Below are 18,061 nucleotides of genomic sequence, written 5' to 3' on the forward strand. Positions count from 1 at the left end.
TAACCAGAGACTATATTTGTTATAAGGGCAAGGGTTTCCCGGGGGCTCTGTTGTTTTTTTTTTTTGGATACATCCAATCTACTTTTTATTTCCAGCCCGACGACATGGGCACTTCCAGATTCCGATCAGCCTTCCGGCGGTCATCGACCCAGGAGTCTGTTACTCAAGTCGCTATGGCCACTGATAGCGAAAAAAAGAGTGAACTGCCCACCGAAGCTGTTGCCGTAGCCAATGCGGACAACCCTGAAGTTCCCACCGAAGCTGCACAGCAGGGTGTCAAAGATGTCGAGGCTATGACTTTGAGCTGGACGAAGACCATGCTAATTGCTGTCTTTGCAAAGTAAGCTCTTATCTTTTTACCTCGACGGGCGATCGGTCCGCGCAAACCAACTTGTTTACTAACGTAAATATTCAATAGCATCTGGTTCTTGTACTTCGTCAATGCTATGCAATCCACGATTAACTACAGTTTGCTCAGCTATGTCACCAGTGACTTCGAGAGCCACTCTCTACTGAATGTCATCTACATTGTCGCAGACGCCATGACGGCCTCAGTGTATATCCCCACTGCCAAGGTTATGGATGTTTGGGGCCGTGCAGAAGGTTTCCTGGTCATGACCGTTTTTGCTACTCTCGGTCTGGTCCTTATGGCTGTGTGCCACAATCTTCCCACCTTCTGTGCTGCCTACGTCTTCTACAGCATTGGATTCGGAGGTATGACATACTGCGTGGATGTTATCACTGCCGATATTTCCAAGCTCAAGAATCGAGGTTTGGCTTTCGCTTTCACCTCCTCGCCATACATCATCACAGCGTTCGCTGGCCCCAAGGCTGCTGAGGGCTTCTACGAAGATATCAGCTGGCGGTGGGCCTTCGGCGCATTCTCCATCATCTTCCCCATTGTTGCCTCCCCTCTTTACTTCATCTTGAAGAGCAACCTTAAGAAGGCCCATCAGAACGGCCTTGCAGTCAAGGAGCCTAGCAGCCGGACCTTCCTCCAAAGCGTTTGGTTCTATACCAAGGAGTTCGATTGTGAGTGAAAAGCTCTCCGAAGGATTAGACATTGTGAAATACTAACCTGCATAGTGTTTGGTGTTTTGTTGTTCTCTATCGGCCTTACAGTCTTCCTTCTCCCATTCAGCATTTCGACTTATGCCCCTGACGGCTGGGCATCAGGCTACATCATTGCCATGATCGTGCTCGGATTTGTTATGCTTGGCATCTTCCTCGCTTGGGAGTTCCGCTTTGCTCCCACACCGATGTTCAACTTCAGTCTGTTGACTGATCGAACTATCATTGGTGCATGCTTGCTCGACGCGACATACCAGCTCTCTTACTACTGCTGGAACAACTACTATACATCCTTTTTGCAGGTAGTCAACAACCTCAGCATCTCTGAGGCCGGATACGTTAGTAACACTTTCGACGTGGTCTCCGGTTTCCTTTTGCTCGGAGTCGGCTTCATCATTCGCAGGACTGGTCGCTTCAAGTGGACTCTCTACATTGCGGTCCCGCTGTACATCTTTGCCCAGGGATTGATGATTCACTTCCGCCGTCCCAACCAATCTGTCGGCTATCTTGTCATGTGTCAGATTTTCATCTCTATTGGTGGATCTGTCTTCATCATTGTCCAGCAGCTTGCTATCTTGGCTGCTGCCGATCACCAACACGTCGCAAGTGTCCTTGCTCTGCTGAACGTAGTGGGTACTGTCGGTAATGCTGCCGGTTCTACCATTTGCGCCGCAATCTGGACCAACACATTCCACAAAGCCCTTGAGAGGAGGCTTCCACAGTCTGCGATGGGAGATATCGAATTGATTTACGAGAGTCTCGACCAGCAGCTGGAGTATCCAGTCGGATCCGCCGCGAGACTGGCTATCCAGGAATCGTACGCATATTCTCAGACAAGAATGCTTGCTGTTGGCACTGGTCTCATGGGTCTGTGCATCTTCTGGACCATCATGATCCGGGACATCGACCTCAGGAAGGTTGCTCAGGTCAAAGGTGTCGTCTTCTAAGGTGTTTGCCTTCGCCTTTGGGAAAACTTTTGACAACGATACTGTTGATGATCCATTTCCTATTATATCCAAAACACGATTAGCTGCCTCCAGGCAGTTATCGAACAGCCTTACTCTTTGTACCTTATTATTTAATTATATTCACATGACGATCTGGATTCAGAACGTTATGACTATCCCAACCAATGTTCTATTGTAATTTGTAGAGCCCTGTTGGCAACGAGCTTTGAGTCATATTAATAATATGAGCCTCCCAAGGCTATATATGGCTGGACAGCGAGCTTATTATGCCAAGCATCCAACTTCCACATCAAACGTTTATAATCCGTACATACTCTTGAGTTTGTACGCCAAGAACAGGAGCACCGAGTTTTCAGCGACCGGCAGCTCGCTCGCTGTGTGTTTCCGTTTACCGGGAGAACAGCTGTATGGTACGTAATAACTGTAATATTGTATGAAATACTTTGAGTAAATTACTGTAATATACCACTTGTATGAAGGTAATCTATGTATGAAACAGATATGTACTACAGTACTCTGTCTCCATAAATAAATTATAAGGGAAGCAATACATACATGTACACATCTCCTACATTTGCAGTTTACAAAGCCCGGTGTCATTCGAACCCGCCAGATCCACGTAAGACTAGAGCCCATCCACTTTAAGGTGGAACCGGGGACCAAAAGGATCTGATAACTTTTTTTCCCAGGTGCCCTTTGGCAGATTTCGCGCGGTTTCCGAGAAATCTCCCTTTCCTTTCGGCTCAAACCGGCCAGATCACACATGGCTCGAAGATCTCGATCCACATTGTTTCATTTAGCAAAGCAATAATAGTCATACAGCCAGGCTCAGAGTGATCTCCAGGGAACATTTCCCCCTGCGGAAACACAAGCCGAGCTTCTACCACATCGCTGGGTGGATATGGCCGCGTGCCCAGGCGCAGCCAAATGCTCCTCTGGCCCATTTTCCCTGGAAACGGTCCGAAGGGTATCGAATCTGATAATTTGTCTGATCATCTGATTAGATTGGGCTCCTGGTCTGGGTTATTTTAGCGCCCTGTGGCGTTTTTATCTGATCCGAAGGCCTTCGGTGGATAGCGAGACACACGACCCGCCAAACCGCAGCCCATGGTCCCCTGTGGATGTCCGCGTTCGGCGGCTTCATCTAGGGGCATTTCATTACGTATTTCGAAAGCAGCAACCTAGTAGCATGGTTCCGACTGCTTGGCAAAAAGAATAATGCCTTGCTGGATGACTCCTCGGATGACTCTTGCCACTGGTTTGAAATTTGTTGGGCACCAGGTAGCACTCTATATAATTCCTAGTGTGCTTTGGGGATGAGGATGATTCGTGTTTTGTTTCGGCAACAGAAAAGAAATATACAAAAAGGAAGACGATGACGATAGCATTAGAAAACGATGTTATAGAATTAGATATCAGTATATCCAAATTTATATCTCATCGGTTTATTATTCAGTCTTATAACAAAAGAACACACCAGCTCTCAATCCTCCATCTCAGATTCCCTCGTATACTTTTCTGATCTCATGGAGATAATTGAGGTGAGGGATTGATGAGAATTATACAGGGTAGACCCTATTATTGATATGTTTCCTCTTTGCCATGCCTGGAAACAATCCTCAATGACCTAATGATATACCTACCATCCGTCCACGGACGTGGTTGTCACACGTGACCTCAAAGCCCTCAAATGTTGAGCTTATTGTTGAGAGGAAAGCGCCGATATATTTATAGCCGGCCACCATAGCAAGCTAGATAGGCCTACTAGACTCTGCAATCAAGTTACCTAACCTTTAAACCTCCCAACCCCTGAAATCGACAATCTACCTACACTGATTCAGATTAACTTTCTTCGGAAGAGGAATGGGTTTGCTGATGCCTTGCGACTTGCAAAAAATGTCGTGCTTAGCCCCAGCGATGTGACCCCTGTTGGAATTTTGGATCTCAATGATATCATCGGATGGTATAAAAAGGCCTATTAGAATCTTGAGGTTGAAGCAACCAGATGCAAGCTTCGCTTGTTTAACCAGCACCAATATCTACTCTTTAGAGCTTTTATAAATGTCGTCGCTTTTCCTCCGATCGATAACGCTGTCGTATCACACCTTCCGTTTGGCTTAACCAAAAGCCAGACCCATGAAGACGACTACAGGAACTGGCTACACAAAGCCCATTTGATGAAAACGAGGAGTCTTCTAAACCAGCTGTTACTCTCGAGCAGAAAAAAGCCGAGGAACTGCAAAAGGAAGAGGAAGGTATTTGTGAAGAAAAAGTCGCCGCAGGACTCTCCTCCTTCAGCTGAAGGCGGTGTTTCAGTCAGCGAACCTACTGAGGATCTTTCCTCCCCAGACTTACCTGCCGCATATGCAGACTATTCGAGCTGTACCCTATGTCTCGGTCTGTGGAGAGGGATAAAAAATCCATGGCCAACTCATCAGGCTCACGATATGATGAGGGATACAGCGTGTCCCGCATGTTTCGTGGTGGTTAAGAAGGACAGAAAACGAGATTTAGCTCGTTTAAATATGTGGGTTAGAGTGGAACCTATCGCAAATGGAGCAAAAGCGAGACTGAAACAGTAAATGGCTGGACTAGAGCTAAAATACACAGTGGCAGAGGAATTGGATATAGAATGGGGTTGGGCAGCTTAAGGAATATAAATTACTGTTTCTATGGAGCAGGTAAGTCCATGCAACAAGTGATCAAAATACGGCCATTCTACAGCTCAAGTATCCATTGTCATTCATGAAATCATAAATCTTCCATTTTGGTATCTATGTCGTAAAAGGCAAACGCACCGATCCTTTATATACGTGTGGCAAGTTTATCCACGATTGTTTCAGGTACAAAGAAAGCTTACTGCTTATCGGGGAAGCCAAAGTTGACACCGAACGGAGGGTAGACAAAGCGCTGGAGCTTGCCCTCGGCCTGGAGGCCATCGCTGTACTTGCGAAGGGTAGCCATATCCTCAGCGTCCAAGTGGATCAAGTCGGCACGGTTCGCCTCGATGCGGGCAGGGGTGACGGACTTGGCCAAGACGGAAGAGCCACGGGCGACTATGATAATCTGTCAGTACACTGTATCCAGTCTAGGGCGCAGAACCTTGAGGAATACTTACTGTGCCAGCTGAGCAAAACAGTAGCCGGAGTAACTCCGCGCTTCTCAGCGACGGCCACGATGGGCTCAGCAGTGAACAGCGGGCTTCCGGTGCTACCCAGTGGGCTGTAAGCGGTGATGTGAATGCCAGCCTTGTTGCAGAAGTCGACAATCTCCTGCTGGGGGAGCAAGGGGTGGTTTTCAATCTGGTTGGCAGCGGGAACAATGGTGGCCTGGGGCAATAGTTCCTCGAGGAACTTGACACTGTAGTTGGAAACACCGATGGCCTTGACCTTTCCGGTGCCAACGAGCTTCTCCATACTCTTCCAAGTAGTGACGTGGGAGTGGCTGTGAATAATGTCCCGCGAGCCATCGGCAAGCTTGGGGAAGATATTGTGGTTGCCTGCGGTGGAAGTGGTCAGCGCCTCGAATCTACATAGTTGAAGAAACTCAACTCACCCTTGTGGTTCATTGCCAGGGGCCAGTGCATCAGATAAAGGTCGACATAGTCGAGTCCGAGGTCTTTCAGACTCTGCTCGAGGCCCTCCTCAACACGTGCGTGGTAGGAGCACCACAGCTTGGTAGTCACGAAGAGATCCTCGCGCTTGACAATACCGGCGTCAATGGCCTCCTTGATACCCTGACCGACTTCGTTCTCATTGCCGTAGCAAAGAGCGGCATCAATGTGACGGTAGCCCACTTTGATGGCATGGAATACGGCGCGCGCAACCTCGCCGGGTTGGGATTGCCATGTTCCCAGGCCGAGTGCGGGGATCTCGGCGCCAGTGTTGAGCTTGAAACGGGTATCGCAGGCAGCCATTGTGAAAGGGGTATCAAGAGAAGATTATTTACAAGGAATATAAACAGAATGAAGCTGAGATCGAAATATAAAGGCGGGGGAAGTTTACAAAGCATAGGGCAACCCCCACGTGGGGCTATTCCCTTCCTGGCCAAGGAAGTCGGCCTTTTTTTCCATCAATCACCTCTCTAGGGCTTTTGATCTGGGATTTTTCGATGGAACATTCCAGTTCTATATTCTCTGTCATATCAAGAAGTGAACATCCACAATAACCGCCAAACCAATATCTACTAAGACAAATCAGCAGATCAGCGGAAACCGTCTTCCAGGTCGAATAATTTCTCTCCACTTGACATCACAGCCACTCCACATAGTTAGTTTGGAGTCGTGGGGTCGCTATGGCTGCCAATCACCATCGCCCTTTTGGAGAGCAACCCAAATATTCATCGGCGCGGAAGCCAGAATCCGTGATGTTTCACGATTTTTCATCCCGCATACATAGTACATCGACATAATGGCAAATCAGGCAAATGGGAATGGGGAGAATCCTCACACAACCGCTGACATCGGAAATCTACACGCGATATTTCCTAGAGCCTCGACCCTATATATACACTGGACCATCCTAGGGTCAACTACTTTTACGACTCCAGACTTTGCCGATTTGATCATTTCTCATTTGGCAAATTTTAAGCCTCGATCTTATATCTCATCAAATCCAAGGGACACTACTTCTCCCACACAGTCAAAATGGCACCAGTCGCCATCTCTCCACAGGCCTCCCCTGTCTTCAAGAAGCGGGATGGCCAGGCACTCGAAGAAATGTCAGACGCTATTGACGAAGTCAACGTTATCAAAGACATGAAGAAGCGCGAGGCTGAAAAGAAAGAGGCCGAAGCAAAGGGTCTATATGAAGAGTCCGAGTTCGACAAGGAGAAAGACAAGGCCAATTTCCGCCAGTACGAAGACGCCAGCGACCGAGTCAAGAACTTCTACAAGGAACAGCACACCAAGCAGACCGTCGCATACAACCTCAAGGCCCGCCATGACTTCCACAGCAAGACGCGCGCCGAGATGACCGTCTGGGAAGCCATGGAGAAACTCAACACCCTGATCGACGAGTCAGACCCCGACACCAGCCTTTCTCAGATCGAGCACCTACTGCAATCCGCCGAGGCCATCCGCCGCGACGGCAAGCCCCGCTGGATGCAGCTGACCGGTCTAATCCACGACCTGGGCAAGCTCCTCTTTTTCTTCGATGCCGAAGGCCAATGGGATGTTGTCGGCGACACTTTCCCCGTCGGCTGTGGCTTCGACGAGAAAATCGTCTACGGCCGCGACTCATTCCGCGATAATGAGGATTTCGGCCACAAGATTTACGATACTAAGTTTGGTATTTACACACCCGGCTGTGGTCTTGATAAGGTCATGCTCTCCTGGGGCCACGATGAGTACCTCTACCACCTCGCTAAGGAGCAATCGACCCTTCCCGATGAGGCGCTCGCCATGATCCGCTATCACTCTTTCTATCCTTGGCACAGCGCCGGTGCATACCACGAGTTGATGAATGACCACGACCGTGATATGCTGCGTGCTGTCAGAGCTTTCAATCCTTACGACTTGTACAGCAAGAGTGATGGAATTCCCAGTGTTGAGGAGTTGAAGGTATGTTTTGCTTCTGCTGATGATTTGTGAATTCGAGGCTAACTTGTTTCTTTCTAGCCCTACTACATGGAGCTCATCAACGAGTACTTCCCCACCAAGGTCCTGAAGTGGTAGATGTCTCCGAACTACTCTTCAGGCGTCTTTATTCTATACACATTATTTCATGATTCCCCTTCCCCCCCCCTTCCAGTGCTATGAAAATAGCCACGATACATGCGATCACATTCAATTAGCGTTAGAAATCATACTTCCCCGGCCTTGGAATCATTCCAGGCAATCAAATCCAGAAATTAGATTGATAGAGACGAAAGAATACTCAGCTCTTCAACGCACTATTTCATACCTTAGAAAGTGAGTAAGTATACTGGATTGGAAATGCTATCAAAGTCACTACCACGTCACTGTGCAAAGGACTGGCCTCTTACCTGTGTGGATATAATGGAGTTGCTAAAAAGATTCCCATCGATGTTACCATATGTAGAGTTAGAGTCTACTTTGGATCAAAATACAAGTTGCATCCATATTGAAGTCATATATCGTTTTATTTTTGAAAGGGTATTATAACAGCATTCAACGTATATATGGTGTATACAAAACCCCCAAGACACATCACAGATTATTTACAAACGAGCCAACTCCGACCGGTTCCCATCCTCATCGAAGAAAATCTTCTTCTGCGTAATCATCGACTCCTGCAGGGCAGCACCAATCCTCACAGCCTTAACAGCATTGTTAAGATCAATAGGCAACGCAGTGTCATCAAGACAGGCAGCCGAGAACTCATTAGCCTCGGTAACAAACGCATACTCGAAGCGATCATAGTAGGTCTGAGGGATCTCCCTCCTCACCCCGGACTCGTCAAAGATATTAACATGGTTAAGTGCCGGCTGGGTATTAACCGCCAACTTTCCCTTCGTTCCAATGATCTCCGTAACATCCTCCTGGCCGGCCGCCATCATGCGGGAAGCATAGAAGAAGGCCATACGGCCGTCGTAGAACTCGACCAAGCCGACGGCGTTGTCGCGGTCGTTGTGCTTGCGCAGATCGGGCTCGACGGCTGTGATGCCTACAGCCGATACGGACTTCACTTTGCAATCGTCGCCGAAGAACCAGAGTGTCAGGTCGATATCGTGGATGGAGCAGTCGACAAAGATCCCACCGGAGAACTCTGCGTATGCGACAAAGAACCCACTCGGGTCGAGTTTATCGCAGGTTTGGCTGCGGAGTACTGATGCAGTTCCGATTGCTCCTGACTGCATCTTCTGGTATGCGTCTCGGTAGGACTTGTCGAAGCGTCGGGAGAAACCACACATCACTTTGAGGTGTGGCTTCTTGGCTGCTGCGTCGATGACGGATTGGGACTGTATAAGAGGTGGGTTGTTAGTTCTTGGTTTCAATGTTTCGTTCTTTGTGTATGGTAGACTAGACTGAATGGGGTTGAGATGGATTCAAAATACAACCAACTTACTACTTCAACGCTTGTAGAGATAGGCTTCTCGCAAAGAACGTGCTTGTCGGCTTCAATTGCCTTGATTGCCTGTTCGGCATGTACTGCAGTTGCTGATGCAACCACTACGGCAACTAGACCTTCATGCTTGAGCATATCGTCGTAGTTTTGGTACAGGCGTACACCAAAGGGTTCGAGGTGAGTCTTGGCCCATTCGAGTTCAACGGGGTCAGGAGAGCTGGCAGCCACAAGCTCAGCTCGGGGAGTACGCTCCAAAAAGTTTAGGGCATGGCGCTTGCCCATACGGCCTAGACCAGCACAGCCGATCTTCAATCTTTGGGCAGTCATTGTGTAAAGTTTATAGGTCAAGAAGATGAAGAATATCAAGAATATGAAAGAATAAAAAAAATCAATAAGGGGAATTTTCAAACTGTGTAGTTATAAAGGAGCTAAATGCGGAGGCCAGTCTCCGAAGATCATCTCCGCAAACGTGGGGTCGGAAAGTGAATTCCACACCGAACTCCAAATATTATGACCTCGGGTACATAAGAGAGGTCATTAACCCGTTAATTCACTTCCGTGTCGGGTTTCTTCGATTCCCGTCGCAATTTGCGTTTGGAAATATCCACTGGATCCGCAAATCCATCACCTCTGAGCCAACCCAGAGCCTTACGCAATCCACCACCCTGCACGGCCTCGGGGTTCGCCTCAAGGATCGACCCCATAAGCGCCCAGGACATAACAAATAACAATAGCTCACCGCTTCTTCGACCCTTCCATAGTCCACGCTTGACCCCGGTCTTGTACGCCGAATCAGCAGCGGCCCGGAAGAACCAGAGGAATGTGCTGCGGCTATTGCCCAGGAACAAAAATGGTAGACCGCCTAGTGCTCCACTAAGGAAGAATCGCTTGGTGGGAAGTGTTGTTCGGGGCAAGTTGTTGTTCAGGAGACAGACACTACCCCAGGCCGAGCCAATTGCAGCAGCAAGAACCGCTGTCATAGTGATGATACGCTTGGAGATAGTGTTCACTGATGAAATAGGCTGAAGCAGAATACTCTTGAATTTGGGGATCGAAAGTGCCAGAGTGACGGTTGTGAGGAACCGCGCAAGCGGTGGCACGGAGAGAAGAATATGATGCAAGAATGCCGTGCTGCAGTTGGGGAGGTTCGGGTGCAGGAGAGCACACGATAGACTTGAGATTGCAGGGTGTGCTGGTCCAGTGATTGGGGAGATGGAAGCCACTGATGACGGTAAGGTGTTGGGGTCGCCGGGGTGTAGAATCGGAGAAACGAATGCACTGTGTCATGTTAGCGATCGCTGTACTCTCCAACAGACTCGGCTTCAAACATACGGCCAGCGGAGATCAGCAATAGAGGCAAGAGAGTTCACGATCTCTTCCTTCTCAGGCCAGGCAATGTTGGCCGGGAGCGACTCCGGTCGGCCCTGGATGTAGCTCGGCGAGAGCTTGAGAATGACATTGCCAAACCACTATGGCATCAAATTAGCGACCGTAATTCAAACCAAAAGATTCCCGACCACAAACATTAGGTGTAGTCTCGCGATCAAACACAAAGGCATGGAAAAGCTGCGCAAATGAGATGGGCATCAACAGCCAGCTGCCGAACCACCACGGGCGCTTATCTAGCCAGCCTTTAGAGTCCAGGACATTAAACAAGAATTCCAAACTCCTGGTGCCTGTGTAAATCGCCGCAGTCAGTCGGAGCTGGTCCTGCGGGCAGATGCCCAGGGCGAAACCCGCCAGACTTGCGCCGATCGCTGGCGCGAAGCGCGAGGTCAACGCCCGCGAGACACGCGGGTTACGCTCTCTGAATGGCTTTGCATCGTCGGTGCGGAGGTTGGCTCGTAGTCGGATAAGGAAGCGGTAGAGGAGGCGATGGATGAGAAGGAGGAGGGAGAGGGAGATGGAGAGACGGAACTTGGGAGACCGGAGGAGGGGGGTTCGGGTCTTTTTCCTATAGAGCCAACGTTAGTGCTTATTCCTAAAAGAGGAGTCTCTTAATAGATTAAATCGGTCTTACTGTGGAGCGCCTTGGAACCGAGTAATCAACAGATCCGCCAACTTCAACGCGACTCCAGAGCCGACGAAGACTCGCAGCGATGAGCGAATAGCAGCTTCACTGTGACGATTCTTCGGGCGAGCGATGGCATCGTAGCGAGATGGAGAGGGTAGCTTGTTTTGAACGGCAGGGGCGCGTTTGATCACTGATTCGTAGAGGAATCGGTATTCTTTGGCACTGAGGCACACGCGAAGGACGTCGCGTACAGCGCGAGGTGGGAGGTCCAGCGTATCCCCTGGGAGCTTGTCCGAGGACATGTTGGGTGGTTGTTGATATCAAGTTAGAGCATTCCCAGACGAAGTCCGGGGATGAGAAGGGGTTCCGCTTCAGACGCGGAGAAGCCCGACCTCGGTAATTCCAACCAACAAAACATTCATATTTTCCTTGAATATCTGGAATACTCAATACTTCATATTTTAGATGCTACCCTAAATTGAGAACCAGCATAAAGATATTCACCCAAAAGATCCTCGATATCCATGAGCCGATTATACTTAGCAATTCTCTCCCCCCGACAAGGTGCCCCAGATTTCAGATGGCCTGTTCTCAATCCCACCACCAGATCGGCAATAAAATCATCAGTCGTCTCGCCAGACCGGTGAGATACGAAAACACTCCAGTCAAAACTGTACGCCAAGTTCGCCCTATGAATAATCAGATTGTTTCCGGATCCTAAGGGGATAAGGGGATACCCACGCCTCAATTGCTTCGGAGATGGTGCCTATTTGATTGATTTTGAGCAGCATAGAATTGCACGCTTCCTTATCCTTTGCCTTCTGGATGTATTTGGTATTCGTGACCAGTAAATCATCCCCAACCAGTTCGACTGGACATTCTTTGTTGAATTCGGTCCAACTATTCCAATCAGTTTCGGCAAACGGATCTTCCAGTAGAACGATGGGATAATTTTGTAACAATGAGTGATACAGGTCCGTAAGTTGTTTTGGGCTGTGCAAGTTCGGTTTGTCTTTAAATCCAATATCGTAGCTGCCATCCCTGAAGAATTCGCTCGATGCTGGATCAATGGCGAATTTAATTTTGTCGGTATATCCAGCAAGAGAGACGGCTTCAACCAGGAGGTCTAGTGCCTCATGAGGCTGGAAAATCGGTGGTGCAAATCCCCCTTCATCCCCAATACCAGTGGCTTGGGATTATCAGTAATGTTTAAGATATTGTGAGAAGGTATGCTAACCAGAGGGTCCAAACTTCTCAACAACGATCTTCTTCAGGTGCTGGTAAACTTCGCTACCCATTCGTACTGCTTCCGTAAAAGAGGACGCTCCAACAGGAGCGATCATAGTTTCTTGAAAAGCCATCTTGTTGCCCGAATGCACACCTCCATTTAATACATTGAAGAACGGCACTGGCATCATGAACGGCGTTTTTGCTCCAGACTCACGTCGAAGAAACTTATACAACGGAATTCCCTAAATATATATCAGCCATCATTTTCGATCGTTCGTCTTAGTTCCGACTTACTGAATGGGCTGCACCTGCTCTAGCACATGCCATACTGACGCCTAAAATGGCATTCCCCCCGAGCTTCGCCTTGTTTTTCGTACCATCCAGATCCTTCAGAAGAGAATCAATGAGTTTTTGGTCTGTATCAACCTTGAGCCCGCTCTCTACTAGAGCAGGACCAATGACCATTCCGACGTTTGACACAGCTTTCTGGACTCCCCGTCCACCATATGCAGAATCCCCATCTCGCAGCTCAATAGCTTCATTTGCACCCGTGGATGCACCAGAAGGAACGATGGCTCGAAATGTACCTGCCTCAGTGTAAGAAGCGAGCTTATCTATGGTTGGTGCCACATTACCTCTGTCCGTAGTAAGATCAACTTGAACGGTTGGGTGTCCCCGCGAATCCAAGCGCTGAGCGGCCTGGATCGACTTGATCATTGCGAATTTAAGATGAGCTAGCCTAGTAACTTGATATGACAAAAGTTGAAATTGCCATTGCTATTCATCTTCCATCAAACTGGGGATCTTACAATATTACGAGCAAGGCATGACGTAGAGCCCTGGAACATCTGTGGGATTATAAACTATGTAGTGACAGCTGATGATGTCAAGCAGACAGTTGATACCCCCAACCTCGGGAGTCAGGTTTAGTTTAGATCAAACACCCGGAAAGTTCACCGCACCTTTCTAATCCATTCCAGTATTTCAAAAAGAATTCAAGGTCAACATGCTATAAAAGACCAATATGTTAACATACATCACAAACATTGCGTAGATGAAACAGATCTAGCCACTTTCCCCGTGGCCTATATTGTTTGACAACCTCCGAGCACTCATACTGGGTTTCTAGGGGCTAAAGCAATAGATTCCAGATCGCAGCACAGCCTTAGATGATGCAAGAACTTCTCCACGACTTCAAGATGTCCGTTTGAAGCAGGCAAATTGCAGCTTTGCTAAACTTGTCGACAGCATTGAAGTCTACTGATTTCTAAGCTTGTCATCCAAGGTCAGCTTTGTTGCGTAAATTTCCGAGACGAACCATCGCCCAGGGCTAGCTCGCTTTCTTGATTATTCCCGTAGTTTATGTCAAATTAGTTACCCAGCTGTAGTAGCAGACTCACTACCTTGGTTCTACACGCCCTGTAGCAAGCTGAAGCGGACGATATTCGTTCAGGCCTACTGCATTGACTTGGATATAAGGAACAACTCAGCCATCACATCATTACCCCGTCACGCTTAGCAAAAAAGCCCTTTTCCGCTTATAATCAAGTGCAATGTGCTTGAATATATTTGGCATGATCACATGCTCGGATTAGGGGTGATAGGTAGACCTCTACTCCGTACCATCTTGAAGTATCTTGATTTATAAGGCATTTTTTGCCTTATAGGGCACCAATCAAACAAAACACCGCATTCTGAATAAAAAGAGTGGATCTTTGTTTCAGCGCCACAAATCTTCCATGATGGGTCTACATGGTTTGAGCCCTATGTCGAGCAATTCTTGAAATTAAGTGTTTGGCGTAAAACACAAGCCTCGACGGAGCTCCACCTGACTTTCAACGGCGCATAATATAGCCTGCAGATATGAATTCTACCTCCTAATTGGACAAGGATCCTAATTGGACAAGGACCAGTTCGTCCCAGACTGAAACCAACATGTCTCGGTCAATTTAGCCGATGATATTCCGAGTTAATTATTCCGGCATCGTCGGTTCGGCAGGCTCTAGACTCGGTGGATCTAAATGTTTCGGAGAATTTCCAGGATGGGTGTAGCTAACAGTAATAGATTAATCCAATGTCGCCCTGGGCCTCCTGAATTAGTCCAATGAGTTCTCCGACTGAGAACAGGGGGTCAACCTCATGGCAGGTGGTGATAGTCCGGTTTCATAAGGATACTAGCGCAGGAACTCTAAGCAGGATACCGTCCAGACCAAGCATTTAAATATCAAGGCCAAGCTCGATGGAATAGCTTATTCAAACCCATCCATTCATTCACTCTTTTCTCATTTCCTATTGCACTCAAATTGGGCTAGTCCTGAACATTTACACTCTCTTTACTTGTCTGTTGATCGGACATTTATTTCAATATGCGTACATCTTTCATTTCCATGCTGGCCCTCGGCGCCGCGATTGCGTCCGCTGCCCCAGCTCCTTCTCGTGTTTCCGAGATCGTTGAGCGCTCGTCCTCGACCTGCACTTTTAACTCGGCTGCTAGCGCCAGCGCCGGCAAGAAGTCTTGTTCTACCATTGTGCTAGACAACATTGCTGTCCCTGCCGGCAAGACTCTCGACCTTTCCAACCTGAAGGAGGGCACTAAGGTAGATATCTCCGTTATCCAAGTGCCAAAGAACAAAAGTTTTAATAGCTTCTGTATAGGTCATCTTCAAGGGCGAGACTACCTTCGGATACAAGGAGTGGAAGGGTCCCCTCATCCGCTTCTCCGGCTCAAACATTGAAATCAGCGGTGAAGCAGGCCATGTCATCAACTGCGACGGAGCCAGATGGTGGGACACCAAGGGAACCAACGGCGGAAAGGACAAGCCCAAGTTCTTCTACGCCCACTCCCTGGACAACTCTTCCATCACCGGCCTGAACGTCAAGAACACCCCCGTCCAGGCTTTCAGTGTCCAGGCCGACCACCTGGTTCTCGACCACATCACCATCGACAACTCGGACGGTGATAAGAATGGTGGCCACAACACCGATGCGTTCGACGTTGGCGAGAGCACCTACATCACCATCAGCAACGCCAACATTAAGAACCAGGACGACTGCCTGGCTGTCAACTCTGGCGAGGTAAGCAGTCAAACGATACTTTTACCATAACAAATTAACTAACCCGTTTGTTTACTAGAACATCGTATTCACCGGCGGCTATTGCTCCGGCGGCCACGGTATCTCCATCGGATCCGTTGGCGGACGTGACAACAATGTCGTGAAGGGCGTGACCATCTCTGACTCCACCGTGACCAACTCTGCCAACGGCGTGCGCGTCAAGACCATCTACAAGGCCACCGGTTCAGTCTCCGATGTGACCTTCTCCAACATTAAGTTGTCCAAGATCTCTTCCTACGGTATCGTTATCGAGCAAGACTACGAGAACGGCAGCCCTACCGGCAAGCCCACTACTGGTGTCCCCATTACCGGCCTGACTGTCGAGAAGGTTACCGGCTCTGTCTCGAGCAGCGCTACTAATGTCTACATTCTTTGCGGTAGCGGTAGCTGCTCTGACTGGACCTGGGCTGGAAACGCCATCACTGGTGGTAAGACTAGCAGCAAATGCAAGAACGTGCCTTCCGGCGCTTCTTGCTAGATTGCTGGGGATCAAATGGTGATCACTCTATAGCGTGACATCAACCAAGCAGAGACTGGATTATCTTCAAGGCAAATTTGACTGGATGACCAAGGGGATGAGGTGAAATATGTTGTCAGTCGTATTGCCTTTTTGGAGGTCATTGTACTTATATAGCCATCTATAGATGGGTTAAATTGAACGCTTCTGAAGCTATCGAATATTAGCTTATGATGACACTGTAAAACACATCTAAGATTAGCACACTTTACTCGTAGATTAAATTTCTATACAATATTTCACAATTAGAAATCAAAGCCAAACTCAGTGGACGTTTGACAGGAATCCATCTCGATGACGCAACTCACTTCATTTCTCCAACTCCGAAGAACTCTATAAAAAAAAGGTCATCGCTCATATGGCACTACGGACCACACATGTTCCTACGTAGGAGCCTTACAATGAACTGCTAATCTTGGATCTTTATACATATGTAGGCTTTAGAAAAGGTAGAGACTTGGTTCGAGTTAATACGCGTACTTCATAACTATATAATTTTGGTATTTAGCAAGTTAGTCTTTCGAAATACCCTAAGAGGTTATAGGTTATATTATTAATGTAATATAAGGTGGATGTTTATAGCACACTACGAAACTAATAGATGAACCCGATCCTAGATGTTTGTTCTTTAGGCCACGGTCGTGGTATCTATCCACGCGACCCGTCCTTATACTTTGATAGGCCGTATATTTACCACACCGAATGAGTGTCTGAAAATCAAGTTGAGTTATCACACGGCATATATTTTGTAGAAGATTTTGAAAGGTTATATCCTGTATAACGCTTAAAACTTAGTTCGTGGAAAATACATGCAGAACAGATCAGCACTCTATGATCTCGGCGGAACTGTATTGTATGTTGTACAGACGATCTACGTGGCAACAATCATAAATACTAACGCTTCAGCATCTTCTCTCTTTCTCTCTTTCTCACTCTCACACACACAGAGTCACATCTAACTCATATCCAAGATGCATGTCCTTCTACTCGGCGGTCACGGCAGAGTCGCCGTTCACCTTACTCCGCTCCTCCTCAACCGAGGCTGGAGCGTAACCAGCGTCGTTCGCAACCCTGCGCATGAAAGCGAGATTCTAGCTCTAGGCCAGGGCCACAAGGGCACCGTCAAAGTGCTACTCTCTAGCCTAGAGGATGTGAAGAGTCCCTCAGATGCCCAAGTAATCATCGACACGGTTAAGCCAGACTATGTCGTCTGGTCGGCTGGTATAACACCCCTCACCCCCTCACCCCGCACTCACCTTTATGTGAACATCGCAACGCACATTCCCCAAAGAAAAAGAACACACATCCCTCTATATCAACCATACTAAATCCACAATTCCCCCACAAACTAACACTGAAATACAGGTGCGGGCGGCGTAGGTGGCCCACAACGCACAATCGCGATCGACCAAGAAGCCGCGAAGCACTTCATGACAGCCTCCTTCGCCACACCAGGCATAACTAAGTTCCTCATGGTGTCGTACCTCGGCAGCCGACGCAATCAGCCGAGCTGGATGCCAAACGACCAATGGGCGGGGATACTGCAGACCAACTTTGAAATCATCCCGACCTACGCGCAAGCCAAGCTAGAAGCCGACGAGTACATGACAGCACTGGCTGCGCAGCGGAAGCGTGCTCCTGGACCAAAGCGACCTTTCCAGGCTATTAACCTGCGGCCTGGGGTCCTGCTTGACGAGCCTGCGAAGCGGAAGGTGGAGCTGGGGACCACACCTTGGGGTCGGGGGGCTGTTACTCGGGAGGATGTGGCGATTGTCGCGGATCTTTTGCTTGCTAGGACTGATACCGAGGGGTGGATTGATCTTGTTAATGGGGAGGAAGACGTTGAGGAGGCTGTTGAGAGGGTTGCGAGGGAGAAGATTGATGCTGTTGCTGGGGAGGATGTTGAGGGGATGGTTAAGAGGTTCTTTCCTTAAGGGATTATTCAGTCCGGGTTTGAATTCAGTCCGGGTTTGAATCTCTAGGTTTCAAACTAGGAAAGGGCTTGGGATTGGATATGGATATGGATACTTTTCGGGTCTTACATACATTTTTCGGGTATGAAAACGAACATGAACATGAACAGATCTAAGGTGTATATTGTATGTCTGTCTAAGAGAGC

The 18,061-nt window shown here is 48.3% G+C and overlaps 8 protein-coding genes across 8 annotated transcripts; 4 read left to right on the plus strand and 4 right to left on the minus strand.

Annotated features, from left to right (window-relative positions):
* Positions 1-104: 104 nt before the first annotated feature.
* Positions 105-2,018, plus strand: N7517_005187 (uncharacterized protein; the record flags this gene model as incomplete). The annotated part of the gene is made up of 3 exons (XM_056722917.1): positions 105-340; positions 419-1,032; positions 1,087-2,018. 3 exons carry the CDS (start codon positions 105-107, stop codon positions 2,016-2,018), a joined length of 1,782 nt encoding a protein of 593 aa, XP_056579167.1.
* A 2,877-nt stretch (positions 2,019-4,895) lies between these two features.
* Positions 4,896-5,955, minus strand: N7517_005188 (putative glycerol dehydrogenase; the record flags this gene model as incomplete). Its single annotated transcript, XM_056722918.1, has 3 exons — positions 4,896-5,095; positions 5,158-5,538; positions 5,595-5,955. 3 exons carry the CDS (start codon positions 5,953-5,955, stop codon positions 4,896-4,898), a joined length of 942 nt encoding a protein of 313 aa, XP_056579168.1.
* Positions 5,956-6,684: 729 nt separating this feature from the next.
* Positions 6,685-7,713, plus strand: N7517_005189 (inositol oxygenase; the record flags this gene model as incomplete). The annotated part of the gene is made up of 2 exons (XM_056722919.1): positions 6,685-7,599; positions 7,657-7,713. The coding sequence occupies 2 exons, from the start codon at positions 6,685-6,687 to the stop codon at positions 7,711-7,713; spliced, it is 972 nt and encodes a 323-aa protein (XP_056579169.1).
* A 506-nt stretch (positions 7,714-8,219) lies between these two features.
* N7517_005190 (putative NAD binding Rossmann fold oxidoreductase) lies at positions 8,220-9,394 on the minus strand (the record flags this gene model as incomplete). Its single annotated transcript, XM_056722920.1, has 2 exons — positions 8,220-8,960; positions 9,068-9,394. 2 exons carry the CDS (start codon positions 9,392-9,394, stop codon positions 8,220-8,222), a joined length of 1,068 nt encoding a protein of 355 aa, XP_056579170.1.
* A 218-nt stretch (positions 9,395-9,612) lies between these two features.
* Positions 9,613-11,383, minus strand: N7517_005191 (uncharacterized protein; the record flags this gene model as incomplete). The annotated part of the gene is made up of 4 exons (XM_056722921.1): positions 9,613-10,345; positions 10,400-10,536; positions 10,592-11,021; positions 11,088-11,383. 4 exons carry the CDS (start codon positions 11,381-11,383, stop codon positions 9,613-9,615), a joined length of 1,596 nt encoding a protein of 531 aa, XP_056579171.1.
* Positions 11,384-12,313: 930 nt separating this feature from the next.
* On the minus strand, positions 12,314-13,028 carry N7517_005192 (Enolase C-terminal; the record flags this gene model as incomplete). The annotated part of the gene is made up of 2 exons (XM_056722922.1): positions 12,314-12,553; positions 12,606-13,028. 2 exons carry the CDS (start codon positions 13,026-13,028, stop codon positions 12,314-12,316), a joined length of 663 nt encoding a protein of 220 aa, XP_056579172.1.
* Positions 13,029-14,677: 1,649 nt separating this feature from the next.
* N7517_005193 (glycoside hydrolase family 28 protein) lies at positions 14,678-15,903 on the plus strand (the record flags this gene model as incomplete). Its single annotated transcript, XM_056722923.1, has 3 exons — positions 14,678-14,908; positions 14,967-15,386; positions 15,445-15,903. 3 exons carry the CDS (start codon positions 14,678-14,680, stop codon positions 15,901-15,903), a joined length of 1,110 nt encoding a protein of 369 aa, XP_056579173.1.
* Positions 15,904-16,913: 1,010 nt separating this feature from the next.
* Positions 16,914-17,876, plus strand: N7517_005194 (uncharacterized protein; the record flags this gene model as incomplete). Its single annotated transcript, XM_056722924.1, has 2 exons — positions 16,914-17,163; positions 17,308-17,876. 2 exons carry the CDS (start codon positions 16,914-16,916, stop codon positions 17,874-17,876), a joined length of 819 nt encoding a protein of 272 aa, XP_056579174.1.
* Between the last annotated feature and the right edge of the window lie 185 nt (positions 17,877-18,061).

The sequence above is a fragment of the Penicillium concentricum genome (assembly GCF_028827145.1).
Source record: "Penicillium concentricum strain IBT 3081 chromosome Unknown utg000002l_segment0_segment0, whole genome shotgun sequence".
Classification (NCBI taxonomy): Eukaryota; Fungi; Ascomycota; class Eurotiomycetes; order Eurotiales; family Aspergillaceae; genus Penicillium; species Penicillium concentricum.